This window comes from Elephas maximus, chromosome 1, assembly GCF_024166365.1.
Source record: "Elephas maximus indicus isolate mEleMax1 chromosome 1, mEleMax1 primary haplotype, whole genome shotgun sequence".
Lineage (NCBI taxonomy): Eukaryota > Metazoa > Chordata > Mammalia > Proboscidea > Elephantidae > Elephas > Elephas maximus.
In genome coordinates, this window is record NC_064819.1 from 150,907,047 (window position 1) to 150,926,315 (window position 19,269).

Below are 19,269 nucleotides of genomic sequence, written 5' to 3' on the forward strand. Positions count from 1 at the left end.
AGATCATGTGTGTGGACTTATATAAAGGGCAAGGACTGAACTCTCCTTTATTGGTCTATGATTATGCCAGAGCCTTAGTTCTAAACTAGTTATATTTTGGAAGCCAACTCTTGGGGGCTTTTAATAATATTTAATTTTTTATTAATAATATTTAATACAAGTGATTTACCCTGAAGCTAATAAAGCTTAAGCTCCCAGGCCCCTCACTTTCACAGACCCCTTCCAAGGGCCCCGGCAATGTAGCCTCATAATCACATGTTTCTGTAAAATTTGCAAATATATTTTAAGTGTAATAAGTCAAGACTGCTGTCTCTATCTACTCCATTTACTCCTGTTCTGCATTTTCTGCCATTTGATCAGTATTCTTTTACAGAATTTTTGATCAAAATATTCAGTAATGGTAGCCAGGCACCATCCAGTTCTTCTGGTCTCATGGCAAAGGAGGCTGTTGTTCATGGAGGCAATTAGCCACACATTCCATACCCTCCTCCTGTTCCTGACTCTCCTTCCTCTGTTGCTCCAGGCAAATAGAGACCAATTGTTATGCCTTGGCTGGCCGTTTGCAAGCTTTTAAGACCCCATGCAGTATGTAACAAAGTAGGAGGTAGAAAAGAACAGAAGCACTAAACACATTATTAAGCCAATTAAATGGTATGTCCCATGAAACCATGACACAGGGTTTTCGATGGTTGATTTTTTGGAAGTAAACTGCCAGGTTTTTCTTTTGAGGCATTTCTGGGTGGACTTGAACCTTCAACTTTAACTGTTTATTCCACCCAGGGACTCCAAATGCATACATACATGCATCAAAATACAGTAATGTTCATAACAGCTCCATTCGCAATAGCGCCAAACTGAAAATGTTCAAATGCCCATCAACATTAGAATGGTTAGGCAAATTGTAATATATTCATACTGTCAGCTTCCTCACAAAGACCACCAGAAAAACCTGTTGATAAGCAAATCTTATAGAGTCTTTGTAACGTCTCAAAAGAGGAAATTAGGGAATATTATTATACATAAGTTTTGAAATTCTAGACTCAAGAGGTTAAGGCAGGTCTTTGAAGGTGGGGAACTGATTGGAACTCGATGAAATTCCTAATACAACATTTAGGGTTGGTAGAGCAATTTTATGAGGAAAAAACTGTTGTTCTGGTAAGTGTGGTGTTTGTCCATGTAAGCAAATTGTTGTCCTGATGAAACAATTGTTTAAACAGACAATCAAACTGTTTGCTTGGAGAAGTCACTTTGCAAAAACCCTTGAAGTAACCAGTAAAGTTCTTTATTGGTCTACAATTGTATCTTCCTGGGCAAGAATTTCCTGGGGGGTGGGGGAGCTGTTATATTGACCCAGGTGGCCTCAGCTCTCAGTCTCATCAGTTAAGTTTATGTTGATGTAGGTAATCTCAATTCTCAATACAACAGGGTGCAAAAAAATAATCTATTACTAAAGGCATCAATGTGAATGAATTTCAAACTATAACATTAAAAAAAAACTAATACATGTGATGGAAGTAATAATAGTCGTTACTAGGAGAGGGCATGAATAGTGACTGGAAGGTGTTGGTAATATTCTAGTTTCTATTCAGGGTAGTGGAGCCATGGTAGCACAGTGGTTAAGAGCTTGGCTGCTAACCAAAAGGTTGGCAGTTCAAATCTACCAGCTGCTCCTTGGAAACCCTATGGGGCAGTTCTACTCTGTCCTACAGGGTCGTTACAAGGTGGAATCAACTTGACGGCAACAAGTTTTTTTTTTTTTTTTAATTCTGGGTGGTAAGGTCCCTGGATGGCATGAACAGTTTGAGCTTGACAACTAACCTAAAACTTGGTGGTCTGAACCCACCTAGAGACACCGTGCAAGAAAGGCCTGGTGATCTGCTTTTGTAGAGAATACAGCCAAGAAAACCCTATGGAGTAGTTCTACTCTATAACACTTGGGGTCACTATGAGCTGAGATGGACCCAATGGCAACAGGTTTTTGGGTTTTTTTTTTTTGTATTTAGGGCAGTGGTTACATGAGTGTGTTCACTTTGTGAAAATTCATCAAGCTGTACACTCATGACTGGTGTGCTTTTCTGTACATATATTATTCTTCAATTAAACAAAAACCTACTTAAAATATGGAGGTGAGGCAAGGCAAAGGCCTAAATTCTGGCACCAGTTTATATCAAATAATTGTGACTTAAAATAAATGTAACAAAAATATTAAAGTATATTTGAAAAGAATCTAATCCTTTTCGGTTACATAACCTTGTTATACTTTTTGTCTTGATCCACCTTCTTTTTATTATTACATGCTGGTGTCACTTTGCCTCATTTCGTAAGGCTCCTGGGCTGATGGCAGAGCATTCTTCACCTGCCTGCTTACTCATATGATTAAAACTCTTCTTGCATCTGAAAAAGAAAACAAGGAAAATAAGATTCTACGAGTCAGAACTGACTCGATGGCAACATGTTTTGGTTTATGAAACATAGCTGGAAGAGAGACTGGGTATTCCTAGTTGCTTGAGTGAGAGGAAGAGGTTTAGCAATCTAAAAAAACAAGTAGAGAGCTGAGGGCTGGGGATCATGGTCTTGGGGGACATCTAGCTCAAATGGCATAACATAGTTTATAAGGAAAATGTTCTACATCCCACTTTGGTGAGTAGTGTCTGGGGCCTTAAAAGCTTGTGAGCCGCCATCTAAGATACGACTACTGGTCCCACCCTGTGTGGAGCAAGGGAGAATCAAAAAACCCAAAGATACAAGGGAAAGATTAATCCAAAAGGACTAATGGAAGAAAACTACTGCAGCCTCCACCAGACTGAGTCCAGTACAACTAGATGATGCCCAACAACTGCCACTGAATGCTCCAACAAGGATCACAATAGAAGGTCCCAGACACAGCTGAAGAAAAATGTAGAACAAAATTCTAACTCACAAAAAAAGACCAGACTTACTGGTCTGACAGAGACTGGGGAATCCTTAAGAGTATGGCCCCTGGACACTTTTTTTTTTTTTAATTTGTATTGTGCTTTAAGTGAAAGTTTACAAATCAAGTCAGTCTCTCATAGAAATATTTATATGCACCTTGCTATATACTCCTAATTGCTCCCCCCTAATAAGACAGCACACTCCCTCCGCTCTCTCTTTTCATGTCCATTCGGCCAGCTTCTGACCCCCTCTGCCCTCTCATCTCCCCTCCAGACAGGAGATGCCAACATAGTCTCATACGCCTACTTGATCCAAGAAACTCATTCTTCACAAGTATCATCTTCTATCCCATTGTTTGGTCCAATCCATGTCTGAAGAGTTGGCTTTGGGAATGGTTCCTATCTTGGGTTAACAGAAGGTTTGGGGACTATGACCACCAGGGTCCTTCTAGTCTCAGTCAGACCATTAAGTCTGGTCTTTTTATGAGAATTTGGGGTCCGCATCCCATTGCTCTCCTGCTCCCTCAGGGGTTCTCTGTTGTGTTCTCTGTCAGGGCAGTCGTCAGTTGTAGCCGAGCACCATCTAGTTCTTCTGGTCTCAGGCAGATGGAGTCTCTGGTTTATGTGGACCTTTCCATCTCTTGGGCTCATAATTACCTTGTGTCCTTGGTGTTCTTCATTCTCCTTTGATCCAGATGGGTTGAAACCAATTGATGCATCTTAGATAGCCACTTGCTAGCGTTTAAGACCCTACACACCGCTCTCCAAAGTGGGATGCAGAATGTTTTCTTAATAAATTTTATTACGCCAATTGACTTAGATGTCCCCTGAAACCATGGTCCCCAAACCCCATGCCCCTGCTACGCTGGCCTTTGAAGCATTCGGTTTATTCAGGAAACTTCTTTGCTTTTGGTTTAGTCCAGTTGTGCCGACCTCTCCTGTATCTGGACACTCTTTTAACTCAGTACTGAAGTCAGTCCTGAGCTTCATCCTTCAGCCGGAGATTAGACAGGTCCATAAAACAAACAAAAATACACATAACTTCACCACGTATATGAGACTAAATGGGCATACAAGCCCAGAGGCAAGGATGAGAAGGTGGGAGGGGAGAGGAAACCCGGACAAATGGAAACAGGAAACCCAAGGTTGAGAAGGGAAGAGTGTTGACACATCTCAGGGTTGGCAACCAATGTCACAAAACAATATGTGTATTAATTGTTTCATGAGAAACTAATTTGCTCTGTAAACCTTCATCTAAAGCATGATTAAAAAAATAAACAAATGAAATAAAACACAAGTAGAGTGAACATAGGTCTCAGACTAGAAAAACCCAAGAGCCACACTCTTATGTGAGACTATGCTCTTCTGGAGATTTCAGTCTTTTTGCTTGTGAATCTTTAATAACCTCTTTTATTAATCAAGAAACGCATTTAGCTTGTCAGCAGATTACCTTCATTCAGGACATTCACAGCTTTACTGTGAATAAAAACACCGACTGTAATCTACAAATAACACTGCCTCGTGTGTCATCTGTTGTGTAACAACTTGCAAACGACTTGAGGAAAAAAACTCCACGTTTTCAGATGAAAGAAGGAACAGGAGGGGGGAAAAAGAAAATAAAAGCATAAGGGAATCCTTAATACTTGCTGTCAGTTTCTCTTAAGGCGTCATGGAATTGTCTCAGGAAAAGACAACTTTCAGTGCAATCAGTGAGACAGGCATAATATGCTGACCGTGCTATTTAATTATAATCTGGATTTCTAGACTAACAGCTATGTTTTTGAGAAAAACATGTTTTTCCTTGGTGGTCAAAACCAGGATGTGAAACCATATGCCCCAAGAGGTCTTAACCAAGTAACCATCTGCACCCCTCAAAATACACGTACTCAGGAAGAGTGCTGTCTGGAAGCCGTTGCCAACAAGATATTTTTGCAAGACAAAGAAAATACATGTAAGCATCTTGTGACAATGACCTAAGTAGCCTGTGAAACTGTCTGTAAACACTAACTATACTATTAATAATTAGTTACCATTCAGAGTGTAATTATTACAATATTCATTGATTTTCCTATAATTGCCCTCCCTATGATTTGGTTCCTCTTTTTACCCCATAAGAACACTTGTTTAATGAAACTGCCCTGTGACTACCTGGTTCCATTTTCAATGGGCTATGTGGTTCCTCAATTGTAATTGTTTTAAACCCTTAATAAAACCTCTTTTAACTTGAAACAGTGTTCAAGTTTTTCTCTACAACAGGACATTCTTTTAGGAGTATTACTGAAGAGTACTTTATCATATTTTATATATCTAAGGAAACCCTGGTGGCATAGTGGTTAAGTGCTACGGCTGCTAACCAAAGGGTTGGCAGTTCGAATCCGCCAGGTGCTCCTTGGAAACTTTATGGGGGAGTTCTACTCTGTCCTATAGGGTCGCTATGAGTTGGAAGCGACTTGACGGCACTGGGTTTTTTTTTTTTTTTGGTTTTTGAAGTGACTCAATTGTTTGTTTTATGCCCTAAAAAGATGGAGTTAAAATAATTTAAATGGAGTTCTAATCTTCCTAAAAATCTCTCTATTTTTTGACTCATAGGAAGCATTAGCTTGGAATAAATGTCATTATATCCAAATAAAATTATCCCACTTACTTGATCTTATTTGCACTGATCATAATCCATAAAGATCTGTGAAAAACACCAGTTATAATTACAAAGATCATTAAATCCCAATGAACTGAAATGGTTGTTTTGTCTGCTTTGCTGAAGATTTCCTTGGAGCAGAAGTTTAAATCCTTTTTTTTTTTTTGTACTTTAGATGAAGGTTTACAGAACGAACTCGTTTCTCATAAACAGTACGTGCATTGTTCTATGACGTTGGTTAACAACCCCACAACAGGTCAACACTCTCATTTCTCAACCCTGGGTTCCCTATTACCAGCTCTCCTCTTCCCTCCTGAGTTCCAGTCCCTGCTGCAGGGCTGATGCACCCTTTAGTCTTGTTTTGTTCCTTGGGTCTGTTCAGTCTTTGGCTGAAGGGTAAACCTCAGGAGTGACCTCATTACTGAGCTGAAAGGGTAACCGGGGGCCAATACCCTCAGGGTTTCTCCAGTCTCTGTCAGGCCAGAAATTCTGGCCTTTCTTTTCTTTTTGAGTTAAAATTTTGTTCTACATTTTTCTTCTGCTCTGTCCAGGACCCTCTATTGTGATCCCTGTCAGAGCAGTCTGTGGTGGTAGCTGGGCATCATCTAATTTCACTGGACTCAGTCTGGTGGAGGCTGTGGTTGATGTGGTCCATTAGTCCTTTGGAGCAATCTTTCCTTTGTATCTTTAGTTTTCTTCATTCTTCCTTGCTCCAGAAGGGGTGAGACCAGTGGAGTATCCTAGATGGCCGCTCACAAGCTTTTAAGACCCCAGACACTACTCACCAAAGTAGAATGTAGAATATATTCTTTATAAACTATGTTATGCCAATTGAGCTAGATGTTCCCTGAGACCATGGTCCCCACAGCCCTCAGCCCAGCAATTCAGTTCCCCAAGAAGTTTAAATATTCAGAGAAATTTTTAAAGAAGAGTTAAAATATCATATGTCCCTCTCCCTCAAATAGAAACTATATAATAAAAGCTACTTATGCCTAATTTGGCAAATGGCAAAGGAAAGAAAGTATGCCATTGTGTACTCAGTGCTTTTCAAAGTGTGGTCCCTGAAGGAACAGCGCAGTAACACTTGGGAACTTGTTAGAAACAGGGATTCTTAGGCCCCTACACCAGACCCACAGAATGAGAGACTCAGGAGATGCGATCCTGTAATCTGTGTATTAACAAGCCCTCTGAGTGATTTTGATGCATGCCGAGGGTCAAGACTCACTGATGAGCTGGAATTTACCAGAAGACAAGTGTTTGATGTTGGATAATACTGTGGGGGTTATAGACGTCGGACCAATTGACAAGTCTTCAATACCAAGTGTTTGAGTGCTTTATGCCTCCCGTAAGGTCTATATATTTTGTAATACACTGCATTTCACATCTTCATTAAACTTGTTTTGTTTCAAAGGCATCGTGCAGTGAAGAGCAATTTTTAGTAAAACCCAAATGTCTCCGTACTTCTCCAGTATTTGGGTAAAAATAAGGTCACTTGGACCTGGCACTTTACTGGCTTATAGCCCCTACCTGCAACATTCAGGACCTAGACCCACCCCAGTCAAGGGTGTGGCTAGTTACAATGGGCCAATAACAAAGCCTCATCTGGGGCCCCTCTCTACCTGAGAGCTCCCTCCTTCCCCCTCCTTTCTGGGAAGTGGGCTTGGGCTAAGGTAGAAGAGTGAGAAGAATGATGGACTCGAGGTTTTATTCAGTGGTGGGAGCAGGTTTACAAAGGAATGAAAGATCTATGCCTCGGCACCTAGAGATAAATTGTTCCTGTAGCCCTGGATGTTGTTGAAGGCAGTTATAGAGTTGACTGGGACCTGAGTGGAAGCCCTGGTAGCATAGTGCTTAAGAGTTTTGCTACTAAACAAAAGGTTAGGAGTTAGAATCCACCAGTTGCTCCTTGGAAATCGTATGGGGGTGGGAGGGGGGAGTTCTACTCTGTCTTACAGGGTCTCCTATGAGTAGGAAATGGCTCGACATCAACGGGCCTGCTCTGGTCTGAGTGGAGGCTTAGGGTCCCCCCCATTGACAATATCTCACTCCCGCACCCCTCCTGGGAAAGCAGCCCCCCGTGGTCCATGGGCCCATGCAGGCTAGTTGGGGCATGTTCACCAGCTTAAGCACTTTTCAAGCCTCTGTTTGTGTCACATTTGCTAACATCTTACTAGCACAGCTCAGAGTCTGAATGGGAGGGCCAGGATAAGAGTGTGGATACAAGAATAAAAGCAGTAAAAAACCAGTTGCCATCCAGTATGACTCATGGTGACCCCATGTAAATACAAGGGGTGAAGAATGGGGACTATTTCTGTAATCTACCACAACATGCTTATTAATTTTTTCCAGTTTGTTAGCTAATAATTCATTCAATGGAATCAGATATACTTGGTCCACATTAATAACCTGCTGCTATGGTTCCAGGTCTGGCAACCATACGTGTGTAGGACAAAACTACATTCCACAGGGTTTTCAAGTCTGCGACCTTTCAGAGGTAGATCACCAGGCTTGTCTTCCAAGGTGCCTCTGGATGGGTTCAAACTGCCAATGTTTCAGTTAGTAGTTGAGCGATTAACTGTGTGTACCACCTGGGGGAGTTCCTCCACATCAATTATAACAGCGTTATATGAGCTTGGCTTTCTGCTAGACAAAAAAAAAAGTCCAGTATCTCTTGTTATTAAAAAATAAATAAATAAATAAACCTTGCCTTTGACAAAATACCAATAAAGTAATGTCTGATTTTTATTAAATATGGTAGCTCAACTATTAAGTCTTGCCTGAAGAAAAGCACCAGCACCATCAAAGATTCCCTTGAGGATGCTCGCAGCCCACCAGTGTCATACCTGGACCACACTTGAGGAACTCCTGATTAAAATGGGGATCTTTTACAAATTTGTGTGTGTGTTCACACAGATGAGCCTTTGCTTTGCACAGCTAATTCTACCAAATATAACATTTCCTAATTCTAGCAAATGCTAAATCTCCTGTTAAATATTGATAGTGCCATTTAAAAAGAAGATTATAAAAGCTGAGTCAAGACTTGGGTCACTCTTCAAAGTAATTTCTTAAAAGCATCACTAAATGGAAAGAACTACTGTTTATTCATATGTTTTCCATTATATTTATATCCATGAAACTGGCAAGGCCTTTCTGCTTTTTTCTCTGTCGTTTTTGCCTGCTCTTTCCTTGGATGTTATCTTTCCTCTGATCAGTTTGGATTCATTATGGCAGTAAAATCCTTTGGTTTCCATAGCGATATTTGTCATTTTACTGATTTGTAAAGAGAATACTAAGGAATAAGGAGAAAATTTGGGCCGTTGATAATGCACCACAGTGTTTCCTAGCCCTGTAGTTGTTCTGAAACTACTACACCAAACAGCCTTTTTATTGACATTTAACTTATTTTGTTAGATTGCCTAGTAATACCAGATGTTAATGACTTTTAAAAAATTAAACCTTAAATCAAAAATAAAGTTAATTTGGCTTGGGAGAACCAGTTTTAAATTCAAAATCCGTTTGCCAAAGCTTTACATTAAAAAAAAAACAAAAAACCATTGCCGTTGAGTCGATTCCAACCCATAAAAAAATAGGGACACTAAATAATGCGAAATTCTGGGTACTGCTATTCCAACTATTTTATTTGTTTGTTTTTTAATATAACTTGAAGTCCAGCAAACTTAAGCATTAGCAAAGTATGTGCAAACCTGCGTTCATACCTATTCTTATCTCAACCATAGCTACATACACCTTGCATCTTGGAATCTCAAGGTGCTAACAGAATGGCAGAGTATTAACTGTACACTTAATTAACAGTACTCCTAAAATGAGGTCTAAGCCTTCTTTCCCAAATTAGAATGGTTTCTACCTCCTTTAAATAAATTTATGTTTATAGGGGATGTCTTTTCTTCTTTTGCGTTGGCCTGGTCCCTGCAGATCCCAAACCCCTTCACTGCAGCCTCCTGGCTGCAGGGGCCGCTGCAGCGCGCTCGGCCCCTCTCTCCCGCGGGCAGCGGCGAGGCGGAGCGCGAGCGGGCGCTGAGACAAGGTGACTTCTCGGAAGGTGAGCGGCGGCGAGTTCCCGGGCGGTGGTGTTGCCGGCCATCTCGAGGGGCACAGGACCGCCGCCTCACTTCTAGGTGTCGCGGACTCGGCGGCGTTCTCTTGGGCACTCCGAACCTTCGCCATTCCGTGGGCGCCCTGAACCCCCTTAGGTCTCGGAGTTCTCTGGCCCCACAAGCCGGTTTCCTCATCCGCATATTCCAGGCGCCTGTAGCCGGTGCCTCAGATACCCCCATCCCAAACATATTACCCAGTCCGGAGGTTGGCACAGCACGGACGATTCCTGTTGGAGCAGAACCCTCCCATTTCCTCCACAATTTCTTGGTGTCCCAACCCACCAGACCCGTTCTCAGGGAAGATGGCTATGTAATTGCTTTCATATGATATGCCCCTTTTCTTTTGTAATTGTCCTAACAGACATGGCCCCCCACCTCCTCACCATATGCTATCTGGAACTTAATTGAGTGCAGTTGGTTCTGGAAGCTTCGAATGAATTTGTGTTTAAGTATGCCCTTTTTTTTTTTTTTTAGCAGCCAACAGCCACGTAGGTACTGCAACATAAGAGGAAAGCCAAATAATACTTTCCAGCCCCCAGTATGCAATAACCCTGCATTAGATAATTTTGACAAAACCTTTATCCTTCTTCGGTAAATTCAACAGATTGAAGGATGCTTTTTAAAAACTGTATTTTACATTAAAATAACAAATAGAGAATCTATTTTTTTAACTTAAGGTAATTAAAATGTTATGTTTCTCTTGATTTCAAAAAGGAGTTGGACTAGATAACTATAGCTATTATTTATTGAATGTATATCCTTGTAAGATGTTATTTAATCCACACAGTTACTTTGTGAAATACTATTACCTCTTATACAAATGTGGAAACTGAGGATCAGTGAAGTCACTCAAAGGCACACAGCATATAAGTGAAGCTGGAATTTGAGGCTATGCTGGATTACCTCTAGCCATAGAGTCCTGTGAGTCTATCCCAAATTTATTTATACTAATCTAAATTACTTTTCAGGGTTCTATCCCAGACTTAAAGTTTTTTTTTTTTTTTAATTTTAAGACAGTATGTGGAACAATAATAACAAGTTTATTTGTACTCTAATTAAAATATTTTGTCTGTTTTATAATTCCCTAAGTCTTTTAAAAGAAAGCCTTCCGTTATTGCTAAGGTTTCTTCTCACTAACATTCTGATAATTTTGTTTTGATTTATCTTCTGTTGAGGTGCTTATTTTGTAAAATGTATACCAGAAGATTGTTTTTTCCACCAAGTAACTTTTATGTTCGTTATATCTTGGTTTAATTTTCATGTACAGTATAATATAGATAGTCATGCCAATTCTATGCCAGTGAATTGTTTAGTATCAAGTTATCAAGTATGTTCTGGATCATCTTGAAAAAGTATTACTAAGGGAGGGAAAATCATTTGAAAATAACGGGCCCTGACTCCCTTCCCAGGACCACGTTGTATAGCTTTGCAAGCTGAGCAATATTAATTGGGGCAGGAGGCTCCCTCCCTGGCATTCTCATGCTACCACGAGATGTTAATGACTCTCTGGAGTTGTGTGAATGACCCTCTGGGGTAGTGCAAAGGGGCAGCCCTGCCTTTATCTCTGCTGCTTCCTTTTCTCATTGTATGTCTTCTTCACAAGAGGATGGGCAGAAGATAAAGGTGAAGAACTTTTTACCAGGGAGGGATATAAGAAGTAATGGCAGTTTAGTCTAGAAACAGTTATGTTCTGGACTACTAGCCAACAAGTTGGCAATTCTAATCCACTCAAAGGCCCTCAGAAGACAGGCCTGGCAATCTGCTTCTGAAAGGTCACAGCCTTGAAAACCCTATGGAACAGTTCTACTCTGTGCACATGGCATCGCCCTGAGTCAAAATCCACTAGATGGCAACTAACAACAACAACATTTTAAAACAACAGTTTCTTTATCATAGATAAGAGATCAGAGAGTGGGACCATAATGAAAAAATGAAGAGGAAGTAAGAGCAGGATCGCCTGGACAAATTGCACAGCCAGTGGCAGCCGCTCAGGTGCCTGATTTATTAAATATTTCTGCAGGAGCTCCCCACCCCTCAAATGAGTCTCCAAATGACTTAGCCAGGAGCAGTGCAGAACAAGTTCCCATCATACCTGCTGGTGTGTGTGTATTGTGTGATTCCACTTTTAATGCAATAAATGGGATTTTTCCACCAACCTTGAAAATAAACACCTTGAAAGTGAGTGTAGCTATAGATTGGTCAGTGTCATATGCAAATAAGTGAGTGCTAATTACTTACAGTGGGGGAGAAAGAGAGTAAAGGAGGAAAAAAAAAATTTTTTTTTTTTTTTTTTTTAGGGCAGGAAGTTGGAGAAAATGATGGGAGTACTTTAGGAAGTTCTGAGGGAAGTGTGCTAGATGTTAACTGTTTTTGTCTTTGTTACACTTCATTTGAGTGATAATGTTAGAATAGGCTATTGCTGTGCTATGAACTTAGTTCCACAACTTAAAAAATTGAGCTTATATTAGTTCTGTACTTGAAAATAGCTAGTCGGCTTTTACTTCTAGAGTAAAAGTACTGATGATTACACATCTTTGAAGAAACGTCTGAGGTTTTGCATTCTTTATACTTTATTGATTCAGCTACCATTTCTAGAATTTCTGCGACAGGCTTGCACTTACAGCTCTGTGGGCCCGACATGTTGAATAGATAAAGGAGAGCCTTCTATGTGGAAAAAATGTTGTTTTTTGCATTTTATATATAACAAATTCTTGGTTACTAAGATCCTTTTTGGCCTTGATAATCTGTATTTTTTATTTAAAGTATGAATGGTTGTTAAAAATTATTAGTTTACAGATGGTATAAGCAAGTTCATACAATTTTGGAAGAACTAGTAACATCTTCAGTGATTATGGCTCATAAAAGGAGAGGCAGCAATAAAAATGAGCTGTCATACTGTACCACTTTTAAAAAATGAATGACATATAATGGGAAATGTTACTTTTATACTTTGCAGAAAGTATCACAAACAGTGGAAATTGTGGTATATTAAATCTTTAAAAACATCCTATAGTAGGTAGTCCCTTAATTTGTAAGTGACTTTTCAGTAAACATTTGCAGTGGTTTTCAGCCCAGGTATTCTTCTTTGTCATTTCAGGTAAAAGCATTCAACTTTACCGGTACATTGTTAAGGCGAATATGGATACCTGGAGGTTGCAGTGTAATAGATACTACCTTGATTGCTTATTTTCTTGATTCTTTACAAAGGAAATGGAGGTTCTGCTAAGGAAAAGGGGAGTCCAAGGAATCTTGCAACTAAAATTAAGCTATTATAGTTCATATTGTTGTTGTGTGCCGTTGAGTCAGTTTCGACTCACAGTAACCCTATAGGACAGAGTAGAGCTGCCGCATAGGGTTTTCTAGGCTATAATCTTTACAGAAGCAGATCACCAGGTCTTTCTCCTACAAAATGGCTGGTGGGTTCAAACTGTGGACCTTTTGGTTAGCAGCCAAGCGCTTAACTGTTGCGCCACCAAGGCTCCTTAGTTCATGTTAAAAAAAAAAAAAACCCCATTGCCATCAAGTTGATCCTGACTCATAGCGACCCTATAGGACAGAGTTGAGCTGCCCCATAAGGTTTCCAAGGAGCGGCTGGTGGATTTGAACTGCTGACCTTTTGGTTAGCAGCCGGATGTTAACCACTGAGCCACCGGGGCTCCATGTTAGAACACTCTTAATATATATGGTTTTACAGACATATAGGTTGAATTTCATAACATTCTACATCACTGCACCTCTTTCATTTTAATATAGTGAAACTTACTGTAGGTCGTAACTAGCCCGCCTTCCCTCCCCCTTCCTTTCTTATTTTTGGACCTCAGGTAATGATGAATTAATCAGCCTCAGTTCTTGGCACACTGCCTTCTACACAAATTGTACACGATGGACTGCTCTGAGGACCGTATTCCCAATATGTTCTTTTTTTTTCCAGTACCAATTTGACTAAGAAAACACTACACCCACCTTTCCCTGTTGCCTTATTTCCCTTCCCAGTAAACAACTTTTAACATTTTCTACACGGGCTTTTTCCTAATTACAGGCAGCTGATTCCCAATAATAATAGGAAAATGCTGTGTGTGTCACATTCTGGTTAGAATGACTTTTACCTTTGCATATGTGCATTCAAGCCTTCCTAGTATTTTTGTCTAATGACCCAATTTCAATTAATGGTAGACTCTGAGGTTGCGATTTAGTTCTAAGGATATGACCATGTGTTAACCATTTCCTACTTACCATATCGTATAAGCATGACCTGCTTATAGACTAAAATACTGCTTTCACTTGGAATGATCACTTCTCTTTGAAATTTTTCTTCCCCATATTCATATTTAAACTAGTTATTAGCATAAGGAGAAATATCACCAGCCCATAGATTAGGCACTTGGTAGTCAACACTTGTTACTTAAAGTACTAAATACATTTGTACAGTCCCTCCTTCCCGCCATCATAGCTTAGAGAGGAAAGATGAAATGTTGGACTGGCAGTTTTCATTAGAATAAAAAATTAAAGTAGTAGAAGCAGTAAAATCTCACCGCAAGAAAGGAGAAATAGCAAAGGAATGTGGAATAACTTCCTCTACATTGTCCATATTATTTAATGATTAAGCCAAAATTGAAGAAAAAGTTAAAGAAATCCCGGGACTAAAGCGGAAATGATTGCAAGATGCCCTTTAGAGCGACACTGATGCAGCAGTTTTTGCATGGTGTCAAGAAGTCTTTGCAAAAAAATGGGCATGTAAGTAGAAACTTGTTTGGCGAAAAGCACTAGATTTTGCCAACCGTATTGGACATGATGAGTGTCAAGCAAGAGTGGGCTGATGGAACAAATTTGGGGCATGATAATGGAATTGTTTCAGAAATTGTAGTGAAGAAAACACTGTTCTAGTATGGAAATTGGTGACTGGTGTGCAAGAAAAACTAATTGCTGTTACAGCTTGGGTGGTATCTTTGCAAAAGAGGTAAACAGAGTGACAGCTCTACTATAATGCATCTGGGATGGAAAAAATGAGACCACTTATCAGTGGCAAGTCAGCTAATCCCTAGTGTTTGAGAAAGCTCATATGCTCCCCTGTGATAGCAAAGCCAATACACATGCCTGAATGACAAGAGGTTTATGTAATGAATAGCGGAGAGATGTTGACAAGAGAATGAAAGGAGCAAAGTGCAGTCTTCTCTTGCTGATAGTTGCTCTGCATACAACACACTTCTGTACTTGAATCATGTGTGTGTTGAGTTTCACCCATTGAACTACGTAGCCATTCTGCAGCCATTGGATTGAATATGATTTGTACAGTGAAAGCGCACTACTAAGCCAGTTGCTGGAACATCTCTCAATTTGCACAATAAAGAGAAAACTGAGAAAATCAACATGAAACAAGCTGTTAATAGGAGCGCTGAGGCCTGGTGGCCTGTAGTCACTCAAAGTAGTGAAAAGTTGCCATGATTCCTGTGGAATCTCTGGGGGTCAGCCTGAAAGAAGACAGTAGACTAACTGTGGTATTTGAACCAACCTGGCATTCCATTGCTCCTGTCACTGGTGTTCTAAATAAGTTTGATTTTGGAGACTTTGTGGCTACAGATAACAATTTAACTATTTCTCAAGAACGAGAGAAACTTGAAATTGCTATAGTAGTGCTAACGTGTCAAGATGGTACCAGAAAGTGATGATGATGATAATGATGGTAGTGACAGTTCATGGGGAACAAGTGAAGGAAGAGCCAACAGTGACCATTTCAGAAGCCCTGGCAAGTGTAGAGTGTCTTTGGAGATTCCTCTCCATTCAAGCAGATGTCCCTGACGAAGTGTTGACTCTGTAAGTGGCGTAGATGAATATTACATGACCACTACAAAATGAACTGTTTTGAAAAGCAGAACTCCCAATATTCACAACTAATGAAGTGCAAAAATAATGCTTTTATAAAGTTCGTGAAACAGAAGACCTAATGAATAAGGAGTACTTGCGTAAACAAAGCCCCACTGAGGAATTTGTCAGTGTTTAAATTGAAATGTTTGACTCTTATTTCAAAGCATTTAGTGGAGTTGCAGCATTTCACCCAGAGAATTTTATTGTCATTGAGACTTTCTTTGGAATGTTTCTTTCTCAACATCTTCCCCCTTCCTCCCCTCAGCTTTAGGTAGCAGGAGTGAGAAAGATAAGCATTTGCCTGGTAGTACCTAAACCTGTTGCCTTCAGGTCGATTCTGATTCATAGCAACCCTATAGGACAGAGTAGAACTGCACCTGTGGGGTTTCCAAGGAGTGGCTGGTGGATTTGATCTGCCGACCTTTTTTGATAAGCCTCTGAGCACTTAGCCACCCCACTATCAGGGTTCCTGGTACTACCTAGAAGAGAAGAATGTTCCCAAAATGTTGACACTCCAGTTAAGAGAACGAGATGGCAAAAGACACACTTAGATTTAATAGGAAGGATAGATTTAGAATAAAGAAATAGCTAAGAGAGAAAAGGATATTCAGAGGGAGAGAGCAGAGCATGTTCTTCCCAGAGAGTCGCAGACAGGCAAAGGGGAAGTGAGTACAGCTAGTTATCCTAACTGCTTGGGGCATGTGCTTGGATGGGCCAAAGGAGGAAGCCAGAGGGGGAGGTGGGCCAGGGGCAATGAAACTGTAGAATATATTGAGTAAAAGAATGCTGATATTTCCCTCAGGTTGGGATCTGGAAAAGGCTACTGGAAGGTGAGAAAGAGGGAAAATGGAAAAAAAAAAGGGGGGGGTGTGGATAACCCACTGACCACTCCATATCCTTAGTACCCCCTTAATGTAACAGGATACATGTGATTCAGACCGACAAAAATTCTTCAGACTTCTGTAAAAGTAGCAAAACAGCCTTTGTCTACCTCATGGGTATGTGTTGAGATGAGAAATAAAATAACAATTTTATGAAACAAAATCATAAAGCACCATTTACAAAGTGTGTTATGCAGAGTAACAAGATAATTGACTGTTTTCAGTATGTATCGGTCCCGGAATTAAAAGAAAGAACAAGAGAATGATTTTTAAAAGGAGCTTGTGAAACACTGTTATGAAAGAAAAAATGTCTCTTCTTTTGATTTTAGGTAATAAATCATCATTGATCAAGATGTCTTCAGCACCTGAGCCCCCAGCCTTTAAAAATGAGCCGCCCAAAGAGAAAGACTTTCGAAACCCAGGGCTCAGGGGTGTTCGCACAACGACCTTATTTCGAGCTGTGAATCCAGAGCTTTTCATTAAACCTGTAAGAAATACATCCAGAATAAGGCTTTATGTTTAACTAGGCTATCAAAAAAGCAGGTGGAAGGAAAATCTTAAATTCAGTTTCACTAAATACACATATAAAGTTAAATTTTAAAAAAAGTAAATATTTTCAGAGTATTCGAGAATTATAATGGAAAATGGTTACATTTTAATGGAGTACCTAGTCAAAGTATTTAAAATGCCATTTTAATAGTTGCATTAATTTGAAGGAAATTATTGTTTGATTAAGTACTATTAGGTAAAGAAGACAGTCCATTGAAGTAAAAAAAAATGAAAATCTGGTTATTACAGACTGCAATTCTAGTTTTATTAATATTTTTTATCCAAGGGATATTACAAACATTTCATGAAAAATTTTGAAACATACATTTATATACTGTAAGGGAGTAAGCCAGTCATTTATATTTTTGTTGCAAATTAATGAATACATTTGATTTGATGAATTTTACTTTTTAATATAGGTACTGTTCATTTTTAAGTAAATGTAAATGAAGTCAACTTACTATGAAACAAAAGTTTAAATGCATTAAACTTTTATAAGTTAAGTAGGTCAGCTGAACAGTCAAATCATTATATCAAAACAATGTTAAGAACTAATGTGTTCTTTAATTGCTAAAAGCATTTCAAGAACTGCACATTTAAACTGCTCTGAGCTTGTGGCATTTCTTATATGTCCATTCAAGTGAGAAACTTTGACCCTTATTCTTTTGATAAGTTTAAAGTTTGAAATAGTAATACAGCAGGTGTGGTAACAGAAGCAGAAAATACATACTAATTGAATAGAGGAAAAATTGTATCACTACTGTGCATTCTTACTGACTTACAAAAGGCCAATTTGTTGAGTGAATGTGTGCAAAAAAAAAGAGGTTCTTAGTTTGAGGTAGTCCTAAAGTGAAATAGACAAGACAAAACAGTTCTCTGGAATTGTAAATGTCTTTCCTATATTTAAAAGCTTTTTTTTTTTTTTAAATTCAAAGCTACATCGCTTTGCCTCTTAGGGTTTTGGGTTTCCAGTAGTAAGTTAAGGTTATTGTAACAGCATAATACCTGTTCCAATCGCTGTACATTTTTTGAGGTAATAGAATACAGGTCCTAGATAAGAGTGGATACACTGTCATTGTTGCTGTGCCTAATATATGTCATGAAAGGCTTTTTGCCAGCTAGTCGTGACTCAGGCTAGAAGGATAGCATGTATGCTTCATTTATCACTTCCCAATACAATTAACTAATTTGAGATTTGCAAATGAGTAAACTTGTAACAATAGAGATCTAGTGACTTCTTCATGTCACACAGGTAACACTGAAAACTCTAAGTGCCAGACCAATTTTATGCCTCTTATGCCTCCCACTCCTCTCCCAACTGCCATCTACCTGACAGTGGAGGTCTGAGATGTGTAGGCTATAGGTAGGAGGAAGACAGGAAGAGAAGCAATAATCATCTATAATCTTTACATACGTTGAGTTGATTGAATAAAGAACTGGGTAAATAATTAAAATTATTGCCGTAAGAATGCTATTGTGGTAATAAAAACTTAGCATGTCAAGAGGAAAGTACAACAGATATTTGGGTCTCCTCACATGATTAGTTTTAATGAAGCTTTGTAATTTTTTTTTCTTTGATAGAACAAACCGGTAATGGCTTTCGGATTGATAACCCTTTCACTTTGCGTGGCATATATTGGTTATCTACATGCAACAGAAGAGAATAAAAAGGACCTCTATGAAGCTATTGATAGTCAGGGACACAGTTATATGAGGAGAAAAACATCTAAGTGGGATTAACAGTGCTACGGAATTTTATTAAAGGCTGCAACATCTTCAAATGAAAGACTATGAGTGCACAGTGTCATGTTTCTTGTTCTAGAATATGTTAATGAGGAAAGAAGATAGCAGTTGCAACCAGACCACCATAGTAAATTTTGTCCTTTCAAAGCTGTAGCCATTATCTCTTTTTTTCCACAGAAAGAGCTTCTCGGTGTTTCTTCTTATTAAATTCTCTTATGAAAGTACCGTAAGAATGAAAGTAGTTTTTGTAAATTAAGTTTTCTATAATAAAAGTATGCTGTGCTGTTAAATTTGTACGGTATTTTCAATATTTTAAGGTGACTTGTGCATTTGTAGCTGTTGTGAGGGTTTAATTTTGTTTTGCTGTTTGCAGAGGAAATGTTCTTTTTCTACCTGGCATAGAACTAGTATTCGTGAAGAAAAGGAAGTTATAATTTTAAAGCCTGCAGACAACATTAAGGTGTGAGAAATGGAAACTGAGTTGGCGGTGATAAACACTTTTTTACAGAATCACCACTGCTTCACATACTTTGGTTTTCCATTTCAGCTCTTTTTCGTATAGAATTTTATTT

At 39.2% G+C, this 19,269-nt stretch overlaps 1 protein-coding gene across 4 annotated transcripts; it reads left to right on the forward strand.

The window, feature by feature from the left end:
- The first annotated feature begins 9,554 nt into the window (after window positions 1-9,554).
- Window positions 9,555-18,975, forward strand: SMIM8 (small integral membrane protein 8). Of its 4 annotated transcripts, XM_049897051.1 has the most exons (5): window positions 9,592-9,607; window positions 10,450-10,583; window positions 12,760-12,822; window positions 16,735-16,892; window positions 18,536-18,975. In XM_049897051.1, the coding sequence occupies exons 3-5, from the start codon at window positions 12,801-12,803 to the stop codon at window positions 18,692-18,694; spliced, it is 339 nt and encodes a 112-aa protein (XP_049753008.1). In that variant the 5' UTR covers window positions 9,592-9,607; window positions 10,450-10,583; window positions 12,760-12,800; the 3' UTR covers window positions 18,695-18,975. The 4 variants fall into 4 exon arrangements, with proteins under 4 accessions (XP_049753017.1, XP_049753034.1, XP_049753008.1 ...); XM_049897077.1 differs by lacking the exons at window positions 10,450-10,583; window positions 12,760-12,822 and adding an exon at window positions 16,327-16,354 and having other exon boundaries at window positions 9,569-9,607; XM_049897069.1 differs by lacking the exon at window positions 12,760-12,822.
- The last annotated feature ends 294 nt before the right edge of the window (window positions 18,976-19,269 follow it).

Bases quoted from the DNA above. Each gene is read 5' to 3' on its own strand.
- SMIM8 (XM_049897051.1), top strand. From the start codon at position 12,801: ATGGATACCTGGAGGTTGCAGT. The intron at 12,823-16,734 runs GTAATAGATACT...TTTTGATTTTAG, and splicing joins GGATACCTGGAGGTTGCAGT to GTAATAAATCATCATTGATC. The intron at 16,893-18,535 runs GTAAGAAATACA...TTTCTTTGATAG, and splicing joins CAGAGCTTTTCATTAAACCT to AACAAACCGGTAATGGCTTT.